This window comes from Hippopotamus amphibius, chromosome 4 (assembly GCF_030028045.1).
Source record: "Hippopotamus amphibius kiboko isolate mHipAmp2 chromosome 4, mHipAmp2.hap2, whole genome shotgun sequence".
Classification (NCBI taxonomy): Eukaryota; Metazoa; Chordata; class Mammalia; order Artiodactyla; family Hippopotamidae; genus Hippopotamus; species Hippopotamus amphibius.
The window spans coordinates 130346135-130367791 of NC_080189.1; the positions used below are offsets into that span (position 1 = coordinate 130346135).

At 38.5% G+C, this 21657-nt stretch overlaps 1 protein-coding gene across 1 annotated transcript in view; it reads left to right on the top strand.

Moving 5' to 3' along the window:
- Window positions 1-21657, top strand: part of PTER (phosphotriesterase related) — a 61167-nt gene that overhangs the window by 21173 nt on the left and 18337 nt on the right. Inside the window, exons 2-3 of the mRNA XM_057733948.1 lie at window positions 10032-10502; window positions 12006-12271. Coding sequence (XP_057589931.1) covers window positions 10071-10502; window positions 12006-12271 — 698 coding nt within the window. The 5' untranslated portion in view covers window positions 10032-10070. The remainder of the gene's footprint in view (window positions 1-10031; window positions 10503-12005; window positions 12272-21657) is intronic.

Genomic DNA, 21657 nt, shown 5'->3' on the forward strand with positions numbered 1-21657 from the left:
GAAGAAAAAAATTATCTATCTTTACTATCTACTGACCAAAGATACACAATACATTTTAGTATTTCTAGTTAAGCGCTACGTACATGTAGCCACATACACTTGCCATAAATTTACAGTTTTGTATTTTTTTTCACGTTATAAAAGCATTTTCTTCTATCACTAAATATTTTTGGAAAATATAACTTGAAATTTTGCATACTATATAGGGAAACATTCCTATATGATTAGATATTTTGGTCACTATTCTAAATAATGCCATAAGGAAACCTCTGTGCAGAAATATTTTTTACAGGTATCTAAATATTTCCTTAAGACAAATCCCCAGCAGCACTAACATTTAAAACCTCTAGCTAGGGACTTCCCAGGCAGTGCAGTGGTTAAGAATCTGCTTGCCAATGCAGGGGACATGGGTTCGATCCCTGGTCCAGGAAGATCCCATATGCTGCAGAGCAACTAAGGTGGTGCGCCACAACTACTGAGCCTGTGCTCTAGAGCCCACGAGGCACAAATATTCAGCCCGTGTGTGCCACAACTACTGAGCCTGTGCTCTAGAGCCCACGAGGCACAAATATTGAGCCTGTGTGCTGCAACTACTGAAGACCCAATGCAGCCAATAAATAAATAAATTTATTAAAAATAAATAAATAAATAAAACCTCTAGCTACATATTGCTAAACTGCTTTTCAGAAAAGTTGGGCAAATTTGCATTTTGCCAGGGTTACGGATAGGAGGGCCACATGTCACCATGTTCACTGTGATGCTACTCATCTTTCACAACCCGGTCACTGGATAAGCCAGCTTTTTTTTTAACCATCTCCCAACTGATTACTGGATCCCCAAAAATGTGCCCACTTCTGCTGACTTTTAGGACTCAATTACCATTCAGAATGGAAAGTTTTTGGTTTTTTCTTTAATGTGACACTAGATTTCTATCTACAAAAAATTCCAAATGGTTATTTGTGTTTCCTGTGTGCAAATATAAGTTCCTTAAATGTCGTATACATTTTAAATACTTTTATTATTAAGCACTGTTCACACAAAATTGAAATCAAGCTCCCGTCTCTACCATCATGTTTTGGAGCTCATCTGACAGCAGTAATTCCAAATAAATGTCTTAGTTATTTGGTATTTGGACAGCTATTTGAAATTTGGACAGTTTTCCATTGTGTTGTATCCGCTGGAAATTATTTTTTTTAAATACATCATGCTTGAGGTTTAGTTTGTAAGCTTGAGAATTTTATGTATGTAGCCACTGCTCTCTTCATTTCTCATAAGAAGGCATGATTTAAATTAGACTGTCACATTTGTTTGTATAGAAAAGAAAAAGTAATTATTGGTGGGATAACCCACTGGGATGTGGAGCCTAGGTCTACATATTACGTACTCTTCCCAGTTGCAAACTTCAACAAAGGGGGGGGGGGTTAATCTTATTGGAATTATAGAGTTATAGTAAATTTTCATTTATACACTTTAGGATGAAACTTTTTGCCCTTTCACTCACTCTTTAAGGCATAAACAAATGGCTTTCTCTCTATTTAGTTCAGCCCAGTTGCACAGGTGCAAACCAAATGCTAGATACTAGGTAAGTATAGGGGATAAAAAAGAGATTTCCCCCTTTACTCTACTACACACACACACCAACACACACACACAGGTACACAGGTACACACAGAGCACATAGTCAAATGGAGACAAATCCTTTAATAGATCAATTCAGTACAATGGGACATTTGCTGGGATATGCTTTTGAATTTCATTCTATGATATACTCACTATGAGCACCCCTCCCCACTGTTAACAGGTATAGATAAACCACATCTATGCACTAATGAACTGACTGTTCAAAAACTAGTTCCCATTTAAGCATTCCTATTTCCTTAATCCTAATTTCTGTTCCTGCCTAGCATCTGAGTATCTTTTTCTTCATCTCTGCTGACTGCTGTAAATAGTCATAATACCAAAGGATACGATGCAAGTAGATTGCAAAGCAAAATTGAAAATTAAAAAAAAAAGATGCAGTTTGTCATGAAATTGAGGAAAGTGATATTGGAGGAATGCTATAATACATACAAACCCAAAATAAGGATGTGACAGAATTAGACCTTTAACAACCCGAGGAGAAATTAGCATGGAGAGTATCAGAATCCATGCTTCAAAAGAGAATATGCAGCAAAAACTTGGTTAATCTATTAACTATTAATCTATTAAAAAACTTGATAAAGTCTTCAGAAATATTTTGGCAAAAATAGCCTTTTTTCATCACTGGGGTACCAAAGTCAAGTAAAGGATGTCATATCACCTAATTTCATCAGAAAAATTATACCCCCTCCCCGCAACATCCAACATTCGATTAATTTTTTCTTCTAGGAATTAGGACCTATTTATAATTTTGACTTATTTTTATAATATTTCATTTTTATAATTTGAAATTTTAATCAAGTCCTTTAAATATGACATTATTCAACATTGGTCTCTGTATATTTCAATTATCCACTGCTGTGTAACAAACCGTCCCCCCAAAACAAAGGTTGCAAATAACAGCCATTTTATTACCTCCCTTAATCATAACCTGTGGCTTGGCTAGACTCTTCTGGGTTGGCTGCAGCTGGGCCTGCAGTCACGTGGGATCTTGGGTTAGAATGTTCAAGATGCCTCACTCATTTGTCTGGTACCTTCCCAGCCAGGGATGGCCACAAGGCTGAGCTCAATGGGGTGAGTCCAGAGGGGGAGGTCCTCTCCCACTGTCCATGTAGTCTTAGGGTCTCTCCTTCTCCACATGAGAGGATAGCCAGACTTCTTACATTGCAGCTCAAGATTCCCCAAAGTACCAAAGCAGAAGCTACTTGCAAAAGTTTGGGCCCCCAACTGACATAGGTGAAAGCCAGTCACAGCTCAAGTTCAGCCTGAAAAGAGGCTTCACAAGGACAGGAATTTTGGAAAGCACAGTTCACTGAAAGCCAGCTGCGGAGACCAGCTAACACAGTGTTTGAAGCGCTTTCATTTAAAAAGGCATTTCCAGGACCAGTTATCAGTGGATAATGAGGACCTCCTGTAGCTGTAATCACTTCAGTGGGTCATTTCCAAAAGCCCAATGAGTCGCGATGTCAATCGCAACAGCCAATCTGCTTTTAAGAATCACAGGCCTCAAGTGAAGGAATTCCTTTCTAAGCAAATTAGAGTCTCAGTTGGATTCATCAGCTCCAACCCTTATTGATTGTTAGTTTTCTTTCTTAAGAGAACAAGTTTAGGTTCATTTGCCCAAGGATACTCGGCAAATATTTGGAAAAGGATTCAAAGTTTGGCAAATAATCATAATTCAGGACATTTGTCTGGTGCTTTATAATTTAGGTAATGCTTTTGGGTACCATCTTGCTTGCTTTTCATTTCAAATCCTAAGCGGTAGATCAGGTGGATCTACTGCAGTTTTCAAGTGAGGAAACCAACTCATGAAATCACTGTAAGCTTTAAAATTTTCCACAATTACACAGGTAGGAAACATTGGAGCCAGAGCTTCAAGTTTGGGGTTCTTTCAAATTATCCATCACGCCTAGCTTCCTGGAGAGCTCTTTTAAGCTTAGAAGTAGCTGAAACTGAAATTAATTAGTTAATTAATTCTATGTATATAAGTATTCATAAAAAATGCACATTTTTTTTTTTTTTTGGCCACTTGGCTTGCGGGATCTTATTTCCCTGATCAGGGATTGAATCCAGGCGCATGAGGGTGAAAGTGTCCAATTCTAACCACTGGACTGCCCGGGAACTCCCTAAAATGTACATTTTGAAAACCATTCTTAAAGTAACGCTTTTATTCATAGTTAATGAATGAAATGGATACTTAATGAATGAAACTCATCCTTTCACTCTTATTATGTGTATATGTATGTATGCATGCATATCTACATAAAATATACATTTTAAAAACTGTTCTTAAAGTACAACCTTCACTGATAATGATCTCTAGAAAGTTAATAATACCCATTTCAAGTTAAAGGCTATCACAGAAGCATGGGTGTCATCTAGAATCATCTGGTCAACCCTTTCATTTCACAGATGGGAAAACAGCCTCAGACTGTTATTTGCCCAAAGTCACACAGCTGTTTAGTGCAAGAGCTAAAAGCTTTGACTCCGACCAGACCATCCTTCCAACTAAACCAAGCCACCTCAAGAATAGCCTCCCACATGAAATTGTGTGAGGAATATAGATATTTTGTGGTTAAGACATTAATTTGATTTGCCAGGAATGAAAAGTAACACAAATTTTAAGATTCTTAATGACTAAATACAGTTAAGGTCCAGCTGTGCAATTTGCTCAAAATATTATTGCTTCCAAGAGACAACCTATTGCTAGGAATCCATGGAAGTAAAAAAACAAAAACAAAAACACACCCTCTAGAATAAGCTGAGAACTAACTTCACCTCAGAGGGTTCTTTAGAAAGAAAACGTTCTAACTATTGTATCCAGTAACTTGGTGTATATTTCACTTCCAAGACTGTATGTTGGCAAAACCAAAAAGTTCACACCAAACATTCTCACAGCACTGAACGTGGAACCTTCTTCTGAGAATAGAAGGGCTAAGATGAGCTAAGATCTTAGTTTTTCAAATGAAGAAAAACGTGAAGGTCTGTTCAGTTCTGCAGACTGTTACCATTTTGCCAACACTGTACAACTATTACTTATGTTACTATGATAATCAGTAAGCAATATTGTATTTTGACCTAAATAGAAATAAATGTTGTTTTTTCCCTCTTTTCCTCCCCCTTCCCCACAGACTTCACTCTTCCTTTCCTTTACTGAAGAAAAAATATTTCCCATTTGTTGACTAAAGAGGTAACAGATTTAAGTAGCCAGCAGTATGATTTACCAAAGCTATAGTGTGTGTGAGACTTGAAGGGTTGACCAGTTAGCACATTTGATTAAATTAAAGTCAGTGAAGCCACAAGCTCCATCCCTTCTGTCAAGAGCCCAATGTAATTTCTGAGTTTAATAATCACTTGAATGACTTGACCTATCTGTTAAATGGAACTGTTCACATCAAGGAGCATGGGATGGGGAAGGGCTGAGCTGACCCAGAGGAGTGCATCTTTCCCAAACACACCCGCCTGTGACTGCATTTTTCTAGGAATGTCACTTCCTGGGGACATCTCTGCCACCATCTTCATATTTGTTGTTTGAGATTTGAAAATATCCCCAGTTTGTCTCTCTTACTTCCTTAGTCAAATAGAAAAAACAAACAAAACAAAAAACAAAAAAAAACACAAGTTAGGGACGAAACCCACCATTTTCCTCTGAATTCTACATACTGTACAAGTTGCTCATTTGTATCTGAGTGGTTTTGCATTATTTATGTCACAGTTTGAAGAGCTTGCTGGGTCTTATTGCTCTATATACTGAGGTGGCTGGATTCTTTTCTCTTTATTCAGTCATGGCTATTGATCGTGGACAGCGTTTAATAGGAAAAGTTACAAATCTCCAAGCAGTAGAGCCACTTAGCCATAAATATTTGGGCAAGTGGACATGTGGTGACTTGTACAAGGAGAAATTCCTTGTGTCACTTGTTCAGCCACCAGACCAATACTACTGGAGAGAAGGCATGTCAAAGGCTTGAACCGGCACTTGATGGAAGTATTCAAACAAGCTTTAAAAAGTATTATGCAGCGTTTAATATATTTTATTCACAAATCAAATGTCAGCTTTAAGGGCAGCATTTATGGAATTTCTGCTGCTCTGCATGATGTCACCCACAGAAAAACAGAAGTGCCCACACACGTCCATCAGACGGCACTTTTTTTCTAAGGAGCCCATTTATTTGGGGGATGCTACTTTCATAGCACCAGCAAGGCCAGTTAGAAACTTCCACCTGCTGTACTTCTTTCTGCTTCTGCTGTCTCACCATCCCCACTGGCATCAAGCTCAGACAAAGCCATCGCCAGATTTTGTCCAGATTCTCCCAACACCCTGCTGGTCTCTGCAGGCACACTGGCCCCCCTTCTGTCCATTCTCCACCCGGTTGCCAGGTTATATTCAGATCATATCTTTTCCTGCATAAAACGCTGAAATGCTTTCCCATTTTGTATCCGTTAGGGTTTGATTAGGGAAAGGAAACAACTGTAAGTGAAGTGGACCAAGGGATTTAGTACGGAGCTCAGAACTTACACAGTTGCTGAACGAGTGACCTGAAAATCAATTCACCAAACATCAACTTGCCAATTTCACCATTGCTTCTAAAACTGTAAATCGTGTATCTCCAATCTGGGTTAGGACCTGGTGCAGCAGATGTAGGGGCAGGAAGAGGGCTTATGTCTTATGAAATAGAACAGTATATTGCTGGTAAAGAAATTCCATTCATTCATATGTAAAATATTCAGAGTTCCAGAAGTCCTACTCTCTGAAATATGAAATATAAGTGAAATGGATCTTCACCTAGGTAGACAGAAAAATCTTAAGCATAATGGAGAGGGTGAAATAGCTGTGGCACGATTTCAGTGAAACGATACTAAAATTGCTCCCAAACTTCCCACTCACCACCCAGCTCCAATAATTCAGGCAATTTGCTATATATTTTATAAAAATTCATTTACACATATATTTTCCAAAAAGACCAATCCTATATATTGTCTCTGGTTTCCAGCTCAGTGGTGCTGTGCTGTTCCCTGATTCTGTTCCTTTTTTTTTCTTTAAAAATCTGTGTTCTTTTTCTTTTCTTTTTTTCTTTCTTTTGTTTTGTTTTGTTTTTGATTCTCTACCTACTGGAATCAGAGGAGCTGTTTCCTTTGACCAGGCCGTAATAGTAATTGCAGACTGTCCTCAGTTTCTCTGACTGCTAAGATTTCATGTTTGATGTACAACAAAGCTCGTGGCAAGTGTGTTTACAGCTCTGACTGACCCTTTTCCCACTACCTTCTGTGCAGGTGTATGCCAAGCGCTGAAGTTCACCATGGATGTTGTGTAAAATGCCTGAAGCCTCCCTTTTGCGTTGGGGGGGGGCACTCCTGTTTGCACCATCTGCTTTCATTGTCCGCCACTCCTGTTTGCACAGAACTGCTTTCACTGTCCGCTACTGTCCTCTGTGTTCTGTGCTCTATCTATGGCAGAAGGCCATTAATAGTCCCTTCCCTGCCGACTGAGAAGAGAACAAGTTCCAGGCTGAATATAGACCCGAAAGGGCTCCCTCATTGCACAGGAACTATGAAATCTACCTGAGTATTTTATTCCCACTAAAAGGCACATTCTAGCTTGGAGTGGTGTTGGCTATAGTTTGTTCTTAGTCTTTTCTTATCTTTTAAGTGTGGGTTACATTGTACGTGATCACAGGAAGCACCAGCTAGTTCTGCCTGAGAGTGTTAAGAGGAATTTCCCAGAGGAGATGTTTTGTTTTTTTTTTCCCACAAAGACTCACAGCTTATGAGCTTGAAAATTACCAACACTGCTCTTTCAAATCTACATCAATTAAATATGCAGTGTGGCACTTTTCTAGTAAAAGTGATAGTGTTTGGTCGATTTATCCATTTTCCTCCAGGAACACACTGATAAGACCATCAGCCAGAAGGAAGGAAAGAGCGAATGAACCCATATGGGATATTGAGTCTTATATTGATGGTACTTTAATTTCATCAACAGAAGGAACTAGCTGCAGTAACAAGGAATAAGGCATTGAACAGTGAGTTCCCAGACATCATCGATGGAAAATAGTGCCCTCTGTAGTGACTGGCAGCTACAGAGTGATTCTCTAAATAGATACCAACTTCTTCCGTTATGGCCACTACATGAAATATTCAGCTGTTGGAAGCCTGGCATGCAGAAGAGCACTCTCAAATAAAAATTGTGCCACCTCCCTGGTGGCACAGTGGATAAGACTCTGCACTCCCAATGCAGGGGGCCTGGATTCGATCCCTGGTCAGGGAACTAGATCCCACATGCCACAGCTAAGAGTTCACATGCCACAACTAAGAGTTCACATGCCACAACTAAGGAGCCTGGCTGTTGCAACTAAGGAGCCCCGGAGCGGCAACTAAGGAGGCTGCCTGCTGCAATTAAGACCCAGTACAACCAAATAAATAAATAAATAAATGAAGGAATAATTAATGGCCATACTAGCCACAAGCCCTAAAGTTCTCTGTCAAACAGTCTAAACCAATCATTTATGCATTGCACGCCAATACATATCAAACACCTGCACTCCAGATAATTGCAGTGGCTTGATGTAAAGTGCCCCCATAACTCAGTATTCCTCTTTCGCCACCCTTGATTTATTTTCACCTTGTCTTATGTATGCATTATATCCATTACAAATCTGTCCTATACCCATTGCTCCTCCAAATGATCGCTTCTCTAATCAACTACTTCCTCTAAAAAGAAATAAGCCAGGACATATATAATAGTTTCTAGAACGAGAATAACAGAGCTACTATTTCTTAAAGGTGTGTGCTGGGTGCCAGATACCTTTACAGGTCTTTTCACCTGTGCTATGTAATTTACTTTAATTCTTATGACAGTCTATGAAATGTGCATTGTTGCTCTGACTTACACATGGGAAAACTGATGCTCAGAGTCACAGAAGACTGTCAAAGGGATGTGGTTCTCCTGTCAAAGGGAGAATATGGTTTCAGAATGTCTTTTAAAGGAACAATGTGAAAGAACAAATATTTAATGAAATATAATATCTAAAAGAGGTAAATTCTTAGGGACAGAAAGTAGATGAGTAGTTAGCAGAGTCTTGAGGAAAGAGAGAATGGGGAATCATTGCTTAATGTTTATAGAGTTTCTGTCTGGAGTGAAGAAAAAGTTTTGGAAATAGATACTGGTGATGGTTATATAACATTGTGAATGTAATTAATGCCACTGAATTGTGCATTTAAAAATCGTTAAAATGGCAAATTGTATGCTACACATATTTTACCACAATAAAAAAAAAAGGGGAGAGGAGGAAAAAAAAAGAACAATGTGAGAGCTTTGAAAGACACTCTGCTTTACGGTTTCCAGCAGATTTTTTCCACCTTCCTCTGGGTGTGTCTGGTTGGTGCTGCAATGGGACACTGTCTCTGGCTGTGGTGTTGCCCTTGACCACGTACCTTGCACCAGTTTCAGGATCGCCTTTTTTCTTTCCAAGTGAAATCCCTTCATTTAGGAAATGAAAAGTGCTGGAATCGGGGTCCTTGCTGTCACTGATAGAAACTTGGTGCACACCTAACTTGTGTTACAAGCGAAAGTAAACAGAGGAGAAACTGAGAGTTATCTGCTATTTTTAGAGACAACAGATTTCAGGTTCAGTAACTCCTAGTTGCTTCCAATACACCTAAGAATTTTTGCTTTTAAGTTTTTGAAGTGTATTTCTGACCGTTTGCCCCAGGCAAAAGAAAACATCTAGAATGGAGAGGTTTGTTTTTGTTTTTTGTTATTAAACCTAGACATGCTCCTCCCACCTGTTTTGGGGGGAATAATCTGTGAAATCATCATAGAGATTTTGTCATGTTCCTTTTTCTCTCTCCAATTTCTACACAGTGGACCGTCAAAAGAAATCTGTTCATTTGGCTACTGAGTGAGTCATGGCCTGATCAGTCGTCTCAGTATATTTAATTTAGCTGAAAAATGACAAATGAAACAGCTCTGATACATGACTGTTTTTGATACAAGTTATTGATTATGAAGAGGTGTTTTTTTTTTTAATGGAGATTACTGTTGAATTATCCAAGGCAGCATAGCTATGACTAATGAGATAAAATTAAGCAAAAGAAAAATGTGAACTGAATATCAAGAAATACCAAGTAGACGAGTTTGGGATTAAATCAGGCAGAGGAGTCCCAGTGGAAGTGGCTGGGGGACATTTAACAGCATGCATGTCACTTAGAGCTGCAGTGAACTTAAACAATTTACAAGCGGCAGACTCTGACTTTGGCAGGATGATAAGTGAGATCGTATCTCTAGTTTCATTGATTCTCTCTCTTACACTGGTATACGTTCACAGCCTCACATCCCCTATGGACAGAATTTATGTGTGTGTTAAATTTTCTGATTATAGTTTTCTTTTTTCCAGAAAACAGTCTTTTTAGAGCATCTTCCGGTCCCATCAGAAATGTCTTCCTTAAGTGGGAAAGTCCAAACTGTTCTGGGCCTTGTGGAGCCAAGCCAACTGGGCCGCACCCTGACCCACGAACATTTGACAATGACCTTTGACTGCTCTTACTATCCACCTCCTCCGAGCCACGAAGTGATCTCCAAGGAACCTATTATAATGAAAAATTTATTTTGGATCCAGAAAAACCCTTATTCCCATAAAGAGAATCTGCAGTTGCATCAGGAGACAGAAGCCATCAAGGAAGAACTGTTGGATTTTAAAGCCAAAGGTGGAGGGGCTTTGGTGGAAAATACCACCACTGGGATCCAACGAGACGTGCAGACCTTGAAGTGGCTCGCGGAAGAGACCGGCGTCCACATCATCTCCGGAGCTGGGTTTTATGTGGATGCAACTCACTCTTCAGAGACCAGAGCCATGTCAGTGGAGCAGGTAAAAAGCCCTTATTTCTTGGACAATATTTGCATGTAAATTCAGAATAGTGAGAACTTCAGACCTTGGATTATCCCTACGTGCCATCTACATTTGGAAATGTCACTGGCTCAGAGGCATGCTATAGAACTCTGCTAGCTAGCAAAGGCATCTGTCAATGGGACCTAAATTAGGAACATTTCATTTTATAAAGAAAAAGTGTCCAGGAAGGACATCTTAACCCCCTGGTCACCAAAAACCCCAATGTGTTAACACATAGATTCATGTATATCGTTATCTGTGCTCAGTAGTGGTGGTACAGTCTGTGTGTAAACCTCAGTTTTCCATTACAAGCTTCAGTTATGCAACCTCAATTTTCTTTCCGGATTTTATAATCACCAGCAATAAAAATTCACTGTAGGGTGAAACTTGGCAGGCAGAGACTTGGCACATTTGCGAATGTTTCCTTCTCCTTTTATAAAACAGGAGGGGTAGAAGAAAAGCCATTTTCCTGTTTTTGTCATAATACGATCTTAAGCAAGAATGGGCAGAAGGAAAAGTAAATCTTTCAGGGACGAAAAGAAAAGATAAGGCACAAAGTTTTTTTGCACGTGTGTGTGCTCTCTTTCTATATATACATATGATATACATTTATATGTGTTTACACATATATGTACATATTTATACGTATCTTCCATTGCCTGCTTCATAGGCATAGAATGTCAGCTGCAGTCTTTGCAAAGAGTCAATCTTTAAAACACTTTATATTTCAAAATTTTATCTGCATTTTTTTTTCCAATCAGGCCTTTCCCTTTTTATATGTTTATATTATTTGAAGACTATCCTGATATCAGATTACACATTCTTCTAACCACTCTCAGCAGTAAATATAAATCGGCGCCCCAAAATGCCATCTTAGTATCGTGTGCTGTGAATCTGCTTTGCTGTATAGGACAAAGGACAGAATGAATAAGAGAAAATTAAAGAATTACTTGATACAGATTGACATAGATTCAGAGGTAGTCTTTTTACATTCTAAATGCCCCTGAGGTTAAATTATAGATTTTTATCTCAATGAATGAATGTAAAATGAGTGGACACTCATTAAGTCACCCTCCCCCCCGCCCCACCCCACAGCTTCCTAAAGCCATGAATTTCTTGAGAAATAATCACAGTAAGTTACTATTGACTCTCTGATTTAGAGTAACTTGGTTTTTTGATTTTTTTTTTAAAATCTTATAGTGGAGTACAGTTGATTAACAATGTTGTGTTACTTTCAGGTGTACAGCAAAGTAATTCAGTTATACATATACGTGTATCTATTCTCTTTCAAATTCTTTTCGAGTAACTTGTTGAATTTGAGATTTGGCCAGTCAAATGCCTTTCTCATTGACCAATACTAATTGAATGAACATTGGATGCATTTTTAAAAGAATGAGTGACTGAATAAATTCACTCACATAGTATGGTGACTCTATGTTGATAAAACCCAGTCTATAAATTTTTATTCTCACTCTTCGTTAGCTTACTGATGTCCTTGTTAATGAAATTCTCCACGGAGCTGATGGAACCAGTATCAAGTGTGGCGTTATTGGGGAAATTGGTTGCTCCTGGCCTCTGACCGAGAGTGAAAGAAAGGTTCTACAGGCAACAGCTCACGCCCAGGCTCAGCTTGGCTGTCCTGTTATTATTCACCCAGGAAGGAATCAAAGTGCCCCATTTCAAATTATCCGAGTGTTGCAAGAAGCTGGAGCAGACATCTCCAAAACAGTTATGTCACACGTTGATAGGTAAGCAGACGACTTACTAATTAGTGGCAAGCGTCACATGATTAACGGATGATCAAATAAATAGCATCATCTGATCAATAAAGCACTAGAAAAAACTACTAACTACTTGAAAGATAGTATTTATAAAGTTTTACCATAGATGGTAATAAAAGTCACTGATGCCATTTTTGTGTCCCTACCGGATGTCAGTATCCTAGGTATTTTGCATAAGGCATTTCTTTTAACTTACTTAATTCTTCGTAACCTTTCATAGTAGGTATCACTGCTTTGTCTCAGGGTATGATTCCCCAAGTTCAGTATGTGCCAGTAGTTAGAGTGATAAATTTATCTGCAAATCTAAAAGGAAGGGGAAATGAATGGTTTCACTCTGAGAATAAAAACACACATAGAAATGTTGAGGCGTGCTGTTGGGACTGGGTGGTGTGAATCATCTGAATTTTGGAAAATGTAAGGCAAAAAAAATAATAGTAATAAGTATATTATTTGTTTGCCAGTATTATGTCTTAGTTTCCTTTGGCTTCTGTAACAAATTATAAGAAACTGGGAGGCTTCTAACAACAGAAATGTATTCTCTGACAACTCTGGAGGGCAGAAGTCCGAAATCAAGGTGTTGGCAGGGCTGGGCGTCCTCCAAAGATCTACAGGAGGAGCCTTCCTTGCTCCCTCCAGGGTCTGCTTGTTCCAGGCTTTCCTTGGCTTGTAGCTGCCTACCTTCAATTTCTGCTCTGTCTTCACATGGCCTCCTCCTGCCTGTTTGTGTCTCCTCTTTTGCTTCTTAGGAGGACACCTGTCATTAGATTTGGTGCCCACCCAGACCATCCAGAATGATCTCATCTCAAAATCCTTAACTACGTCTGCAAATAGGGTCACTTTCAGAGATTCAGAGGGTTGAAACATGGACATGTCTTTTTGAGGTCCACCACTCAACCCCCTCATATTGTATTAGACCTGTAGGGCTCAGCAAAATAACTGACTATATAAACAGATGTTGGCTGCAGTGATTTGTATGAAGAAGCCTAACAATGTTGCGAAGGCTAGACATCCGAGCTTTACATTGAATTGATGAAAGAGTTAACACAGTGCCGATGAGACTAATAATACAATTTCTTCTATCTTGCAAAGAGGAATAAAGCCATATCAGCAGACTGATAAATCCTGATCATCAGACCTGACAGTCTGCTATTTAATAAACTAATCCTCCTACGGAATGTATTGGTAAAATGCTTCATCTTAATAAAAATACTGTAAAATTCTGCGCAGAAAAAAAATAAAATACATTACAACTGTGGCAGAACAGAGAAGCCAGTGTTAACGGGGAAACCAAGGGACGTCAAGGTAAAGGCAGTTGCTTGTCCTGGCAGCTGGGTTGCTATCGAGATCAGTACCTGGCTATCTTCAGGAATCTTATGGTTGTACTGATAAAATACAGGGATGCTACTGGATACTGGTCCTAGAGGTAGTGCATCACAGTGTGAAGAATAGATTCTTTGGAGCCAGACACATCCTGCTTTTAAATCTTACCTCTACCATTTGCTATGCAATCTTCGGTAGCTTTATTTGAATTTAAAATAATGTATTTGATAATATACTTTTGTATGATATGGAATATATGTAGCACCTTTAATCAATAAGGATGATTTTTAATTCTATTTATTTATTTGTTTGTTTGTTTATTGGCTGTGTTGGGTGTTTGTTGCTGTGCGCAGGCTTTCTCTAGTTGCGGAGAGCGGGGGCTACTCCGCTGCAGTGCTCGGGCTTCTCTCATTGCGGTGGCTTCCCTTGATGCAGAATGTGGGTTATAGGCACGCGAGCTTCAGTAGTTGCAGCATGTGGGCTCAGCAGTTGTGGTGCATGGGGTTAGTTGCTCTGCCACCAGGGAAGTCCCTTAATTCTTTTTAAACAGGGTGAAGTATATCAGGCATTCAAAGAGTATAGATAATATATATTTTAAAAATTTAAAAATATTTATTAGGTTCTGGAAAACACTGCATTCTGCTGTTATTATATAAATCCTCTCTATATATCCATTAGACTACAGTTGTTAATCATGGTGTTCAAATATTCTATACTGCTACTGATTTTTTGACTGCTTGGCCTATTGGTTACTATGAGAAGCATGTTAAAATCTCTCATGGTGGATTTTTAGTTTCTGATGGTACACATTTCAGTTTTTGCTTCACATATTTTGAAGCTATGATATCACAGGCATACAAATTATTATATCTTCCTGATGAATTGAGACATATCAACATATATTGAGCTGCTTTATCTCGTAATGTGAGTACTAGCATTTTAAAAGCTGTTTTTATCTGATGTTAACGTGACTGTACCAGTCTTTTTGTGTTTGTCTTTATACTTTACATGTGTCTTATATAAAAAGCACATGGCTGGGTTTGGAGTTTTACCCAGTCATTCTCTTTTCCTATATGCTAAATACCATTTATTTACTTTGACTGTACTTACTGATATGTTTATTTCACTTTTTTGTCATAGTTATTGTTAAAATTTCTTGATTTCTTTTTATTGTTTTTTTCACCTCCATATTCTATTTTTGCCCTGTACTTCTTTGGAAGGTACGTGTATGATTTATATTCTATTAGTAGTTATAATAGAAAGTTTAACATGTATATTTAACACATCAAATTTAAACATTTTAAAATATAGTAAATATTTTTACCTTCCTTCCTGTTAATACAATGACTTTAGAATACTTCCACCTCAATTACTCACCATCTAAGTTATAGGCTATATTTTCTAGGATGTGGGGTCTACTTGATTTTTTTTCTTTTTTTTGCAACGCCTCATGGCTTGTGGGATCCTAGTTCCTGGACCAGGGACCAAACTCGGGCCCTTGGCAGTGAAAGCGTGGAGCCCTAACCACTGGACAACCAGGGAATTCCCAACTTGATTTTTTTTTAATCCCAGTGATGACATTATTTTATTATTAAAAAAATGGTCAATGTATAATTAGATTAACTTTTTCTGCTTTTTTCTTTGCTTACCATTTCCTCTCACATCCCAGATCTTCTTCCTTGAATTATTACTTATTTCCTGAGGTACATCACTTGAAGTTCCTTCACTGAGACTCTGTTTTGGTAATAAATGCTTAGATTTCATGTGTCTGAAAATGCCTTTATTTCTTCATTCATAAGAGATCATTTAATATGATAATTTAAAATAGTGAATTAGAGTAAATAATTCTATTTAAAAGTTATTCTTTCTAAGCCCTTTAAAGATATTCCATTTTCAACTGACATGTATTATTACTGTTATACCACCTCAAAGCAACTGTGCTTCCTTTGAAGTAATCTGTCTTTTTTTCTAATGACTTTCAGCATCTTTGTCTCTGGTATTCTGTATCTTCCCTATGATCTATCTCAGTGTGAATTTCTTTTGTATTTTGTATACTGGAATTTCTGAGTAGAAGGGTGTTTTTCATTGTTTCTGGAAAGCATCAGCCATTGTCTCTTCAAATATTGCTTCATCCATATTTCCTTATTATTTGCATTATAAACTACATATGTAGGATCTTAATACCAGTACTTCATATTTCCATCCATTTGCATCTTTGGGCTATAATTTCTTCAGTTCTATCTTCCTATTTACTACTTCTCTCTCCAGTGGAATCAATCTGCTGCTTAGTCTATCAATTTGGTTTATAATATTAAGAACTACAGTTGTTTTTTTCTTCTATAAGTTCTATTTGGTTACTTTTCAAATCTCCTTGGTTAATTTTGATAATTTCTTTTTCCTTCAATATGCTTTTAGCTTCACCTTTAAAAAAATTAAGCATACAGTGTGAAGCTTGTAATTAATAAATCTAATTTCCACTGTCTTTTTATTCTGATTTTATACTTTGTTGGTTCTTCTGGCCCTCATTCATTATTTCCTTGTAGAATATTACTGTGATCTTAGATTCCTCAGAAATGGGTTGAAGGGATTTTTCCTGGTTTTTTGTTTCTTTGCTTTGTTTGTTTTTTATAGGCATTAGGGACCATAACCAACCTGAGACTACTCTAAACTAAATTTTTAAAAGTTAAAAAATGATTTTTGCTGTGGTAAAATACATATAACATAAAATATGCCATCTTAACCACTGTGAAGGGTCAAGTTCGGTCATGTTCAATACATTCACATTGTTGGGCAACCAATCTCTAGAATTCTCTTTGTCTTACACTGCTGAAACTCTATCCCAACAAACAACAACTCCCCATCCCACCCGCCACCCCTGGCCCATGGCAACCACCATTCTACTGTCTGTCTCTATGAATGTGACTACTCCAGGTACCTCATATATGTGGAATTGTACCACATTTGTCTTTTTCTGGCTGCTTAAACATTTGGGGGTTTTAGAACCACACAGGTGCTGTGAATTCTGGCCCCTAAATTCAGTATGTGCAGGCTTGTGGTTATAGTTCATCACGGAGGACTTTTTTCCCAACTGCCGCCCTTCCACCAGAAGGCAAGACTGAGGAAGACATATAATCTCTGAAGACTCCTTCTGTGGACCAGATTTTTACTGAGTCCACCCACATGGGTGTTATTTTTGGATGAGAGGAGTACTCCCTTCATGTGCTGGAAGAGGCTATGTCTCCAATTCATTTATTTTCAGCCCCAGCTCTTTCTCACGTCACCCTTTAAACCTCCCCAGGCATCAAAAAACAAACCACCCAATTAAGAAATGGGCAGAAGACACGAATAGACATTTTTCCAAAGAAGACATACAGATGGTCAATGGATGAAAAGATTCTCAATATCATTAATCATCAGGGAAATGCAAATTAAAACCACGAGATATCACCTCACATCTGCCACCATGGCCATCATCAAAAAGAACACAAATAAGAAATCCTCATTGGTGAGGATGTGGAAAAAAGGCAACCCTTGTACACTGTTGGGGGGAGTGTATATTGGTGCAGCCACATGGAAAATATAGTATATAACACTATGTTGTGCATCAGAAACTTATATAATATTGTACATCAACTATACCTCAATTAAAAAAATGGGCAAATGGTAGCTCTAGGTATCCTCTTAAGCCTCGTTTTCTCTGTTCTCTCTCTTGTTTCTGCCCCTTGAGCAAGTCCTTTACTTTCCTACCAGCTTAGCCATACATTTAAAAATATGATATTTTGTCCCCTTTCATTTTATTCATTATTTTACATGTACTATGCTGGGAAGGTATCCTATGAACGTTTAGCCTGCCCTACTGCTTGATCTGGCTCATGCTAATTCTTTTTTTTTTAAGCTCTTTATTGGAATATAATTGCTTTACACTCTTGTACCAGTTTTTGAGGTACACCAAAGTGTATCAGCTGTATTTATACATATATCCCCATATCCCCTCCCTCCCGCGACTCCCTCCCACCTTAAAGAAGAATCTTTCTAACTCTATTTGTTTACAGTTAGCCATGTAGGTAAGTTAGAAAATGATGCTTGGCATTAATAGAACATAAGCTTTCACTGGAAATTGTGAAATAAACTGTAACTCCTAGAACAGTAGGACTTTGCCAATAAAATCAAACCATACACACACACACACATACTTTTTCCTTGCTCATAAAATCAAACAACATGTATAGGTGCACATATATGTATATAGACATATGTATATGTACTTTCTTTTAAACAATAAAGCTATATTATCTGACTTTCATTGGCTGCCATTTCAATGCCTCCTTTTAAAATGGCCCAGGATGGAATGGAGAGCTTGACCTGACATCAGACAAATTCAGAGCACCCCAAAAATCCTGAGGCCAATTCTAGAACAGCCACCCATTCTGTATCTATATTTGGGATTATTTAGGGTTCCAGTGCCTGAAATACTGTACCTAGAACTATGAACATTTCAGAGGACAGGCAAATAGGGAAAATGGCCTTAGAAAAAGGAGTGCATTTGGAAAAACAAACCAAATAAAGTAACAGAAAAAAAAAATTCAGGGAGGCAAAGGCAGGCAACTTTAGCTTTATGATGTGAATGTTCACAGCAAGACAGTTGCCAGGCTGGCGTTTGACTAGGTCAGCCTTTCACAGACTCCCTGAGGTCTGCCGAGCTGCACACACAATCTGATCTGTACTGAAAGGGCAAGGACTTCAGCTTCTATAATGGGGACAAAAATCACAAAAGAACATGGATTTCACGCAGCAAAATGCATAGACAATACACACAAAAAGAAGACCACCCTGAAAACAAGGCCTCCGGGAAAATAATAACAGAAATTTTTAGGCTTAAAGGAGAAGGTCTGAACCCACAGGCTGTTGTGACTGCAGGTAGCAAGTTAAGTGTCCTGGGGCCCCTTTTAGGACACTGGGCTGTCTAGCAGAACTGCCGCTCAGCCTGTATTACCTGTAAAATTATTCATTCATCCCCTTAAAGGTAGGATTTCTATCATTTGAGAATACAAAATAAAATATCTCTGGGTGAATGGACTTGAGGACATGGGGTGGGGGTGGGGGGCGAAGGGGAAGCTGGGATGAAGTGAGAGAGTAGCATTGACATATATACACTACCAAATGTAACATAGATAGCTAGTGGGAAGTTGCTGCATAACACAGGGAGATCAACTTGATGATGGGTGATAACTTAGAGGGCTGGGAGGGAGGGGATATGGGGATATATGCATAAATTCAGCTGATTCACTTTGGTGTACCTCAAACACCAGCACAACAGTGTAAAGCAGTTATCTTCCAATAAAGAGCTTAAAACAAACAAAAAAACAAACAAACAAAACCCCAAAACAAAACAAACAAAAAATATCTCCAGGTGTCCACAATCCATTGAAGCAATTAAATATTTTTAAAGATATATAAATCTTCACTAGGATTTACGCATATGGTATTTTACCTTAAAATACATGCGCGTGCGCACACACACATATACACACACACACACACACACACACACACACCAACAACAAGAGAACTGTTATACGGCTATCCAAAAGAAGCAGCTGGGGCCCTGAGAGAGAAGAGTTAACGAATGGTCATCACCTTAGAACACCCCTGAACAAACTGGTTGTCACGTGGCCATTCGTGACCTGCTTCAGGTCATCTACCTGGAGAAAACAGCCTGACAAGATAAATCTGCTTCTGTGTCTAGGCCCCTCCCCTAACCATCTGTTCTCTTTAAGAAATACAGGCCTGTGGAAGTGCCCGTGGACTGCGGTGGATGTAACCCTAGGGAACGTCACAGGGAGCTGCCCTGGACCGTTACAGCCACCCAAAGTCAACATTTTTCAGAAAATAACACCAGCACTTACGTGTTCCTGTTTGGGCTTTTAATCCACAAAGGCTTCATGCCTTTTAATCACTTATTAAAACCTGAGTACCTGTTAAGACTCAAGCCACGTTTCCAGGTGGCCTATAATCACAGCACTGCCTCTGCCCCGGTCTAATACAGAGTATAGGGGATTGAGGAAGATAACCCATGGGGAGTCTTTTTGCCATCCGCCTCCAAGGAAATTTTGTCTGCAATGTACTATAGAGTAGCTGTAGGTATTTTTATGACAGCAGAATTCTTTCATCACCAAGGAAAGTTGGGTAGAGCAACACGGCCGGAAGGTTTTTGGGTACTGTTTACTGATTAAACTTGGAGCCCCTGGGAGGGCAAGAGACAGGTGCTACGCCTCAATCTTTTTTCTACTTGATCATCTATTTAACAAACCAAACGGCTTTGATGGAAGTCCAGGGCCTAGAGTTTGATCAGGGGCACAATGATAATTAAATGCAGGAACATAGCACATCTCTCTTTGAAAATTTCTCCCCATGGAAGGTAGAGGAACTTGACCTAAGGGTTTCTGAAAGAGGAGAAGGCAGAGCACAGGGGATGGGCTCCTTACCCCTGATTATTCATGCCAAATTTGCCCACCTCTTTAAAAGATACAATTTGATATATTTTTTCATGCTCTTAATTAGATGAAGTAATTGAGTGGAAAATCATTTCATTTATTCATTCATTCATCAAATATTTGTTAAGTGCCTAATTATCATATACCAGACACTAGGATGTAGCAAGGAGCAAGACATCTTCTGCTTTCAACATGATTACTTCATTATAATTATGGTGACTTAACCTTAAGGGTGTCTTCGTAAAGCCAACAAAAAATAATCACCTGGTATCCTGTGAACTGTACACTTTTAATTCCTATGAATACTAGTGAATTAGTGTACAATTCCAGGCAAAAGTTTGGCAAACTTAAAACTGACCAAAATATTTTTATATATTTAAATAGCATGGAAGTACTTTAAAAAAAAAGAATAATTAGAATGTTTTGCACATGAAATAGTTTCTAACATTTAGAATCCTCTGCATATAGTGCCGCACTTCTTAACAGTTTCTTGTTTGGATTGTGTATGCATGCATTATGTGTAAAATGTACAGTATGTGGTGACAGGAATGAGTATGTCTTGTAGAGTATATACTTTGTACACATTATATATAGTAAAGATGACTTACTTAGTCATATCAGCTCAGATCCAACTATGGAGGGAGAAATTAAAGAAATTAATTCAGGCAACAAAGTAGGGGCCTGATAAGCACATAAGAATTTTTAAAAGAAAATAGTTATTAATAACACTGCCCTTTTCTCATTTCCTAATATGCACTGACATTTCTTCTGTTACCACTATGGCACGAGACAGGAAAATATAAGAAAAATTAGATGCTTTTAAACATATCATCATGGCTACTAGTATAGATTTAGATATGACTGTAGCTAAATTTTACATAAAAATCTACACTGCAAGCCACAGAATGGGAGAAAATATTTGCAGACAAATTGACAGACGAGGGATTAATTTCCAAAATATACAAACAGCTCATGATCAATATCAAAAAAACAACCCAATCAAAAAATGGGCAGAGCTTCCTAGGTGGCACAGTGGTTAAGAATCCACCTGCCAATGCAGGGGACACAGCTTCGATCCCTGATCCAGGAAGATCCCATATGCCACGGAGTAACTAAGCCCATGTGCCACAACTATTGAGCCTGTGCTTTAGAGCCCGTGAGCCACAACTATTGAGCCCATGTGCTGCAACTACTGAAGCCCACGAGCCTATGCTCCACAACAAGAGAAGCCACGGCAATGAGGAGCCCACGCACCACAACAACGAGTAGCCCCTGCTTGCCACAAGTAGAGAGAGCCCACGTGCAGCAACGAAGACCCAACAGAGCCAATAAATAAATTAAATTAATTTACATTAAAAAAATGGGCAAAAGATCTAAATAGACATTTCTCCAAAGAAGACATACAGATAGCCAAAAGGCACGTGAAAAGATGCTCAACATCACTAATTGTTAGAGAAATGCAAATCAAAACTACAATGAGGTATCACCTCACAATGGTCAGAATGGCCATCATCAAAAAATCTACAAAACAATAAATGC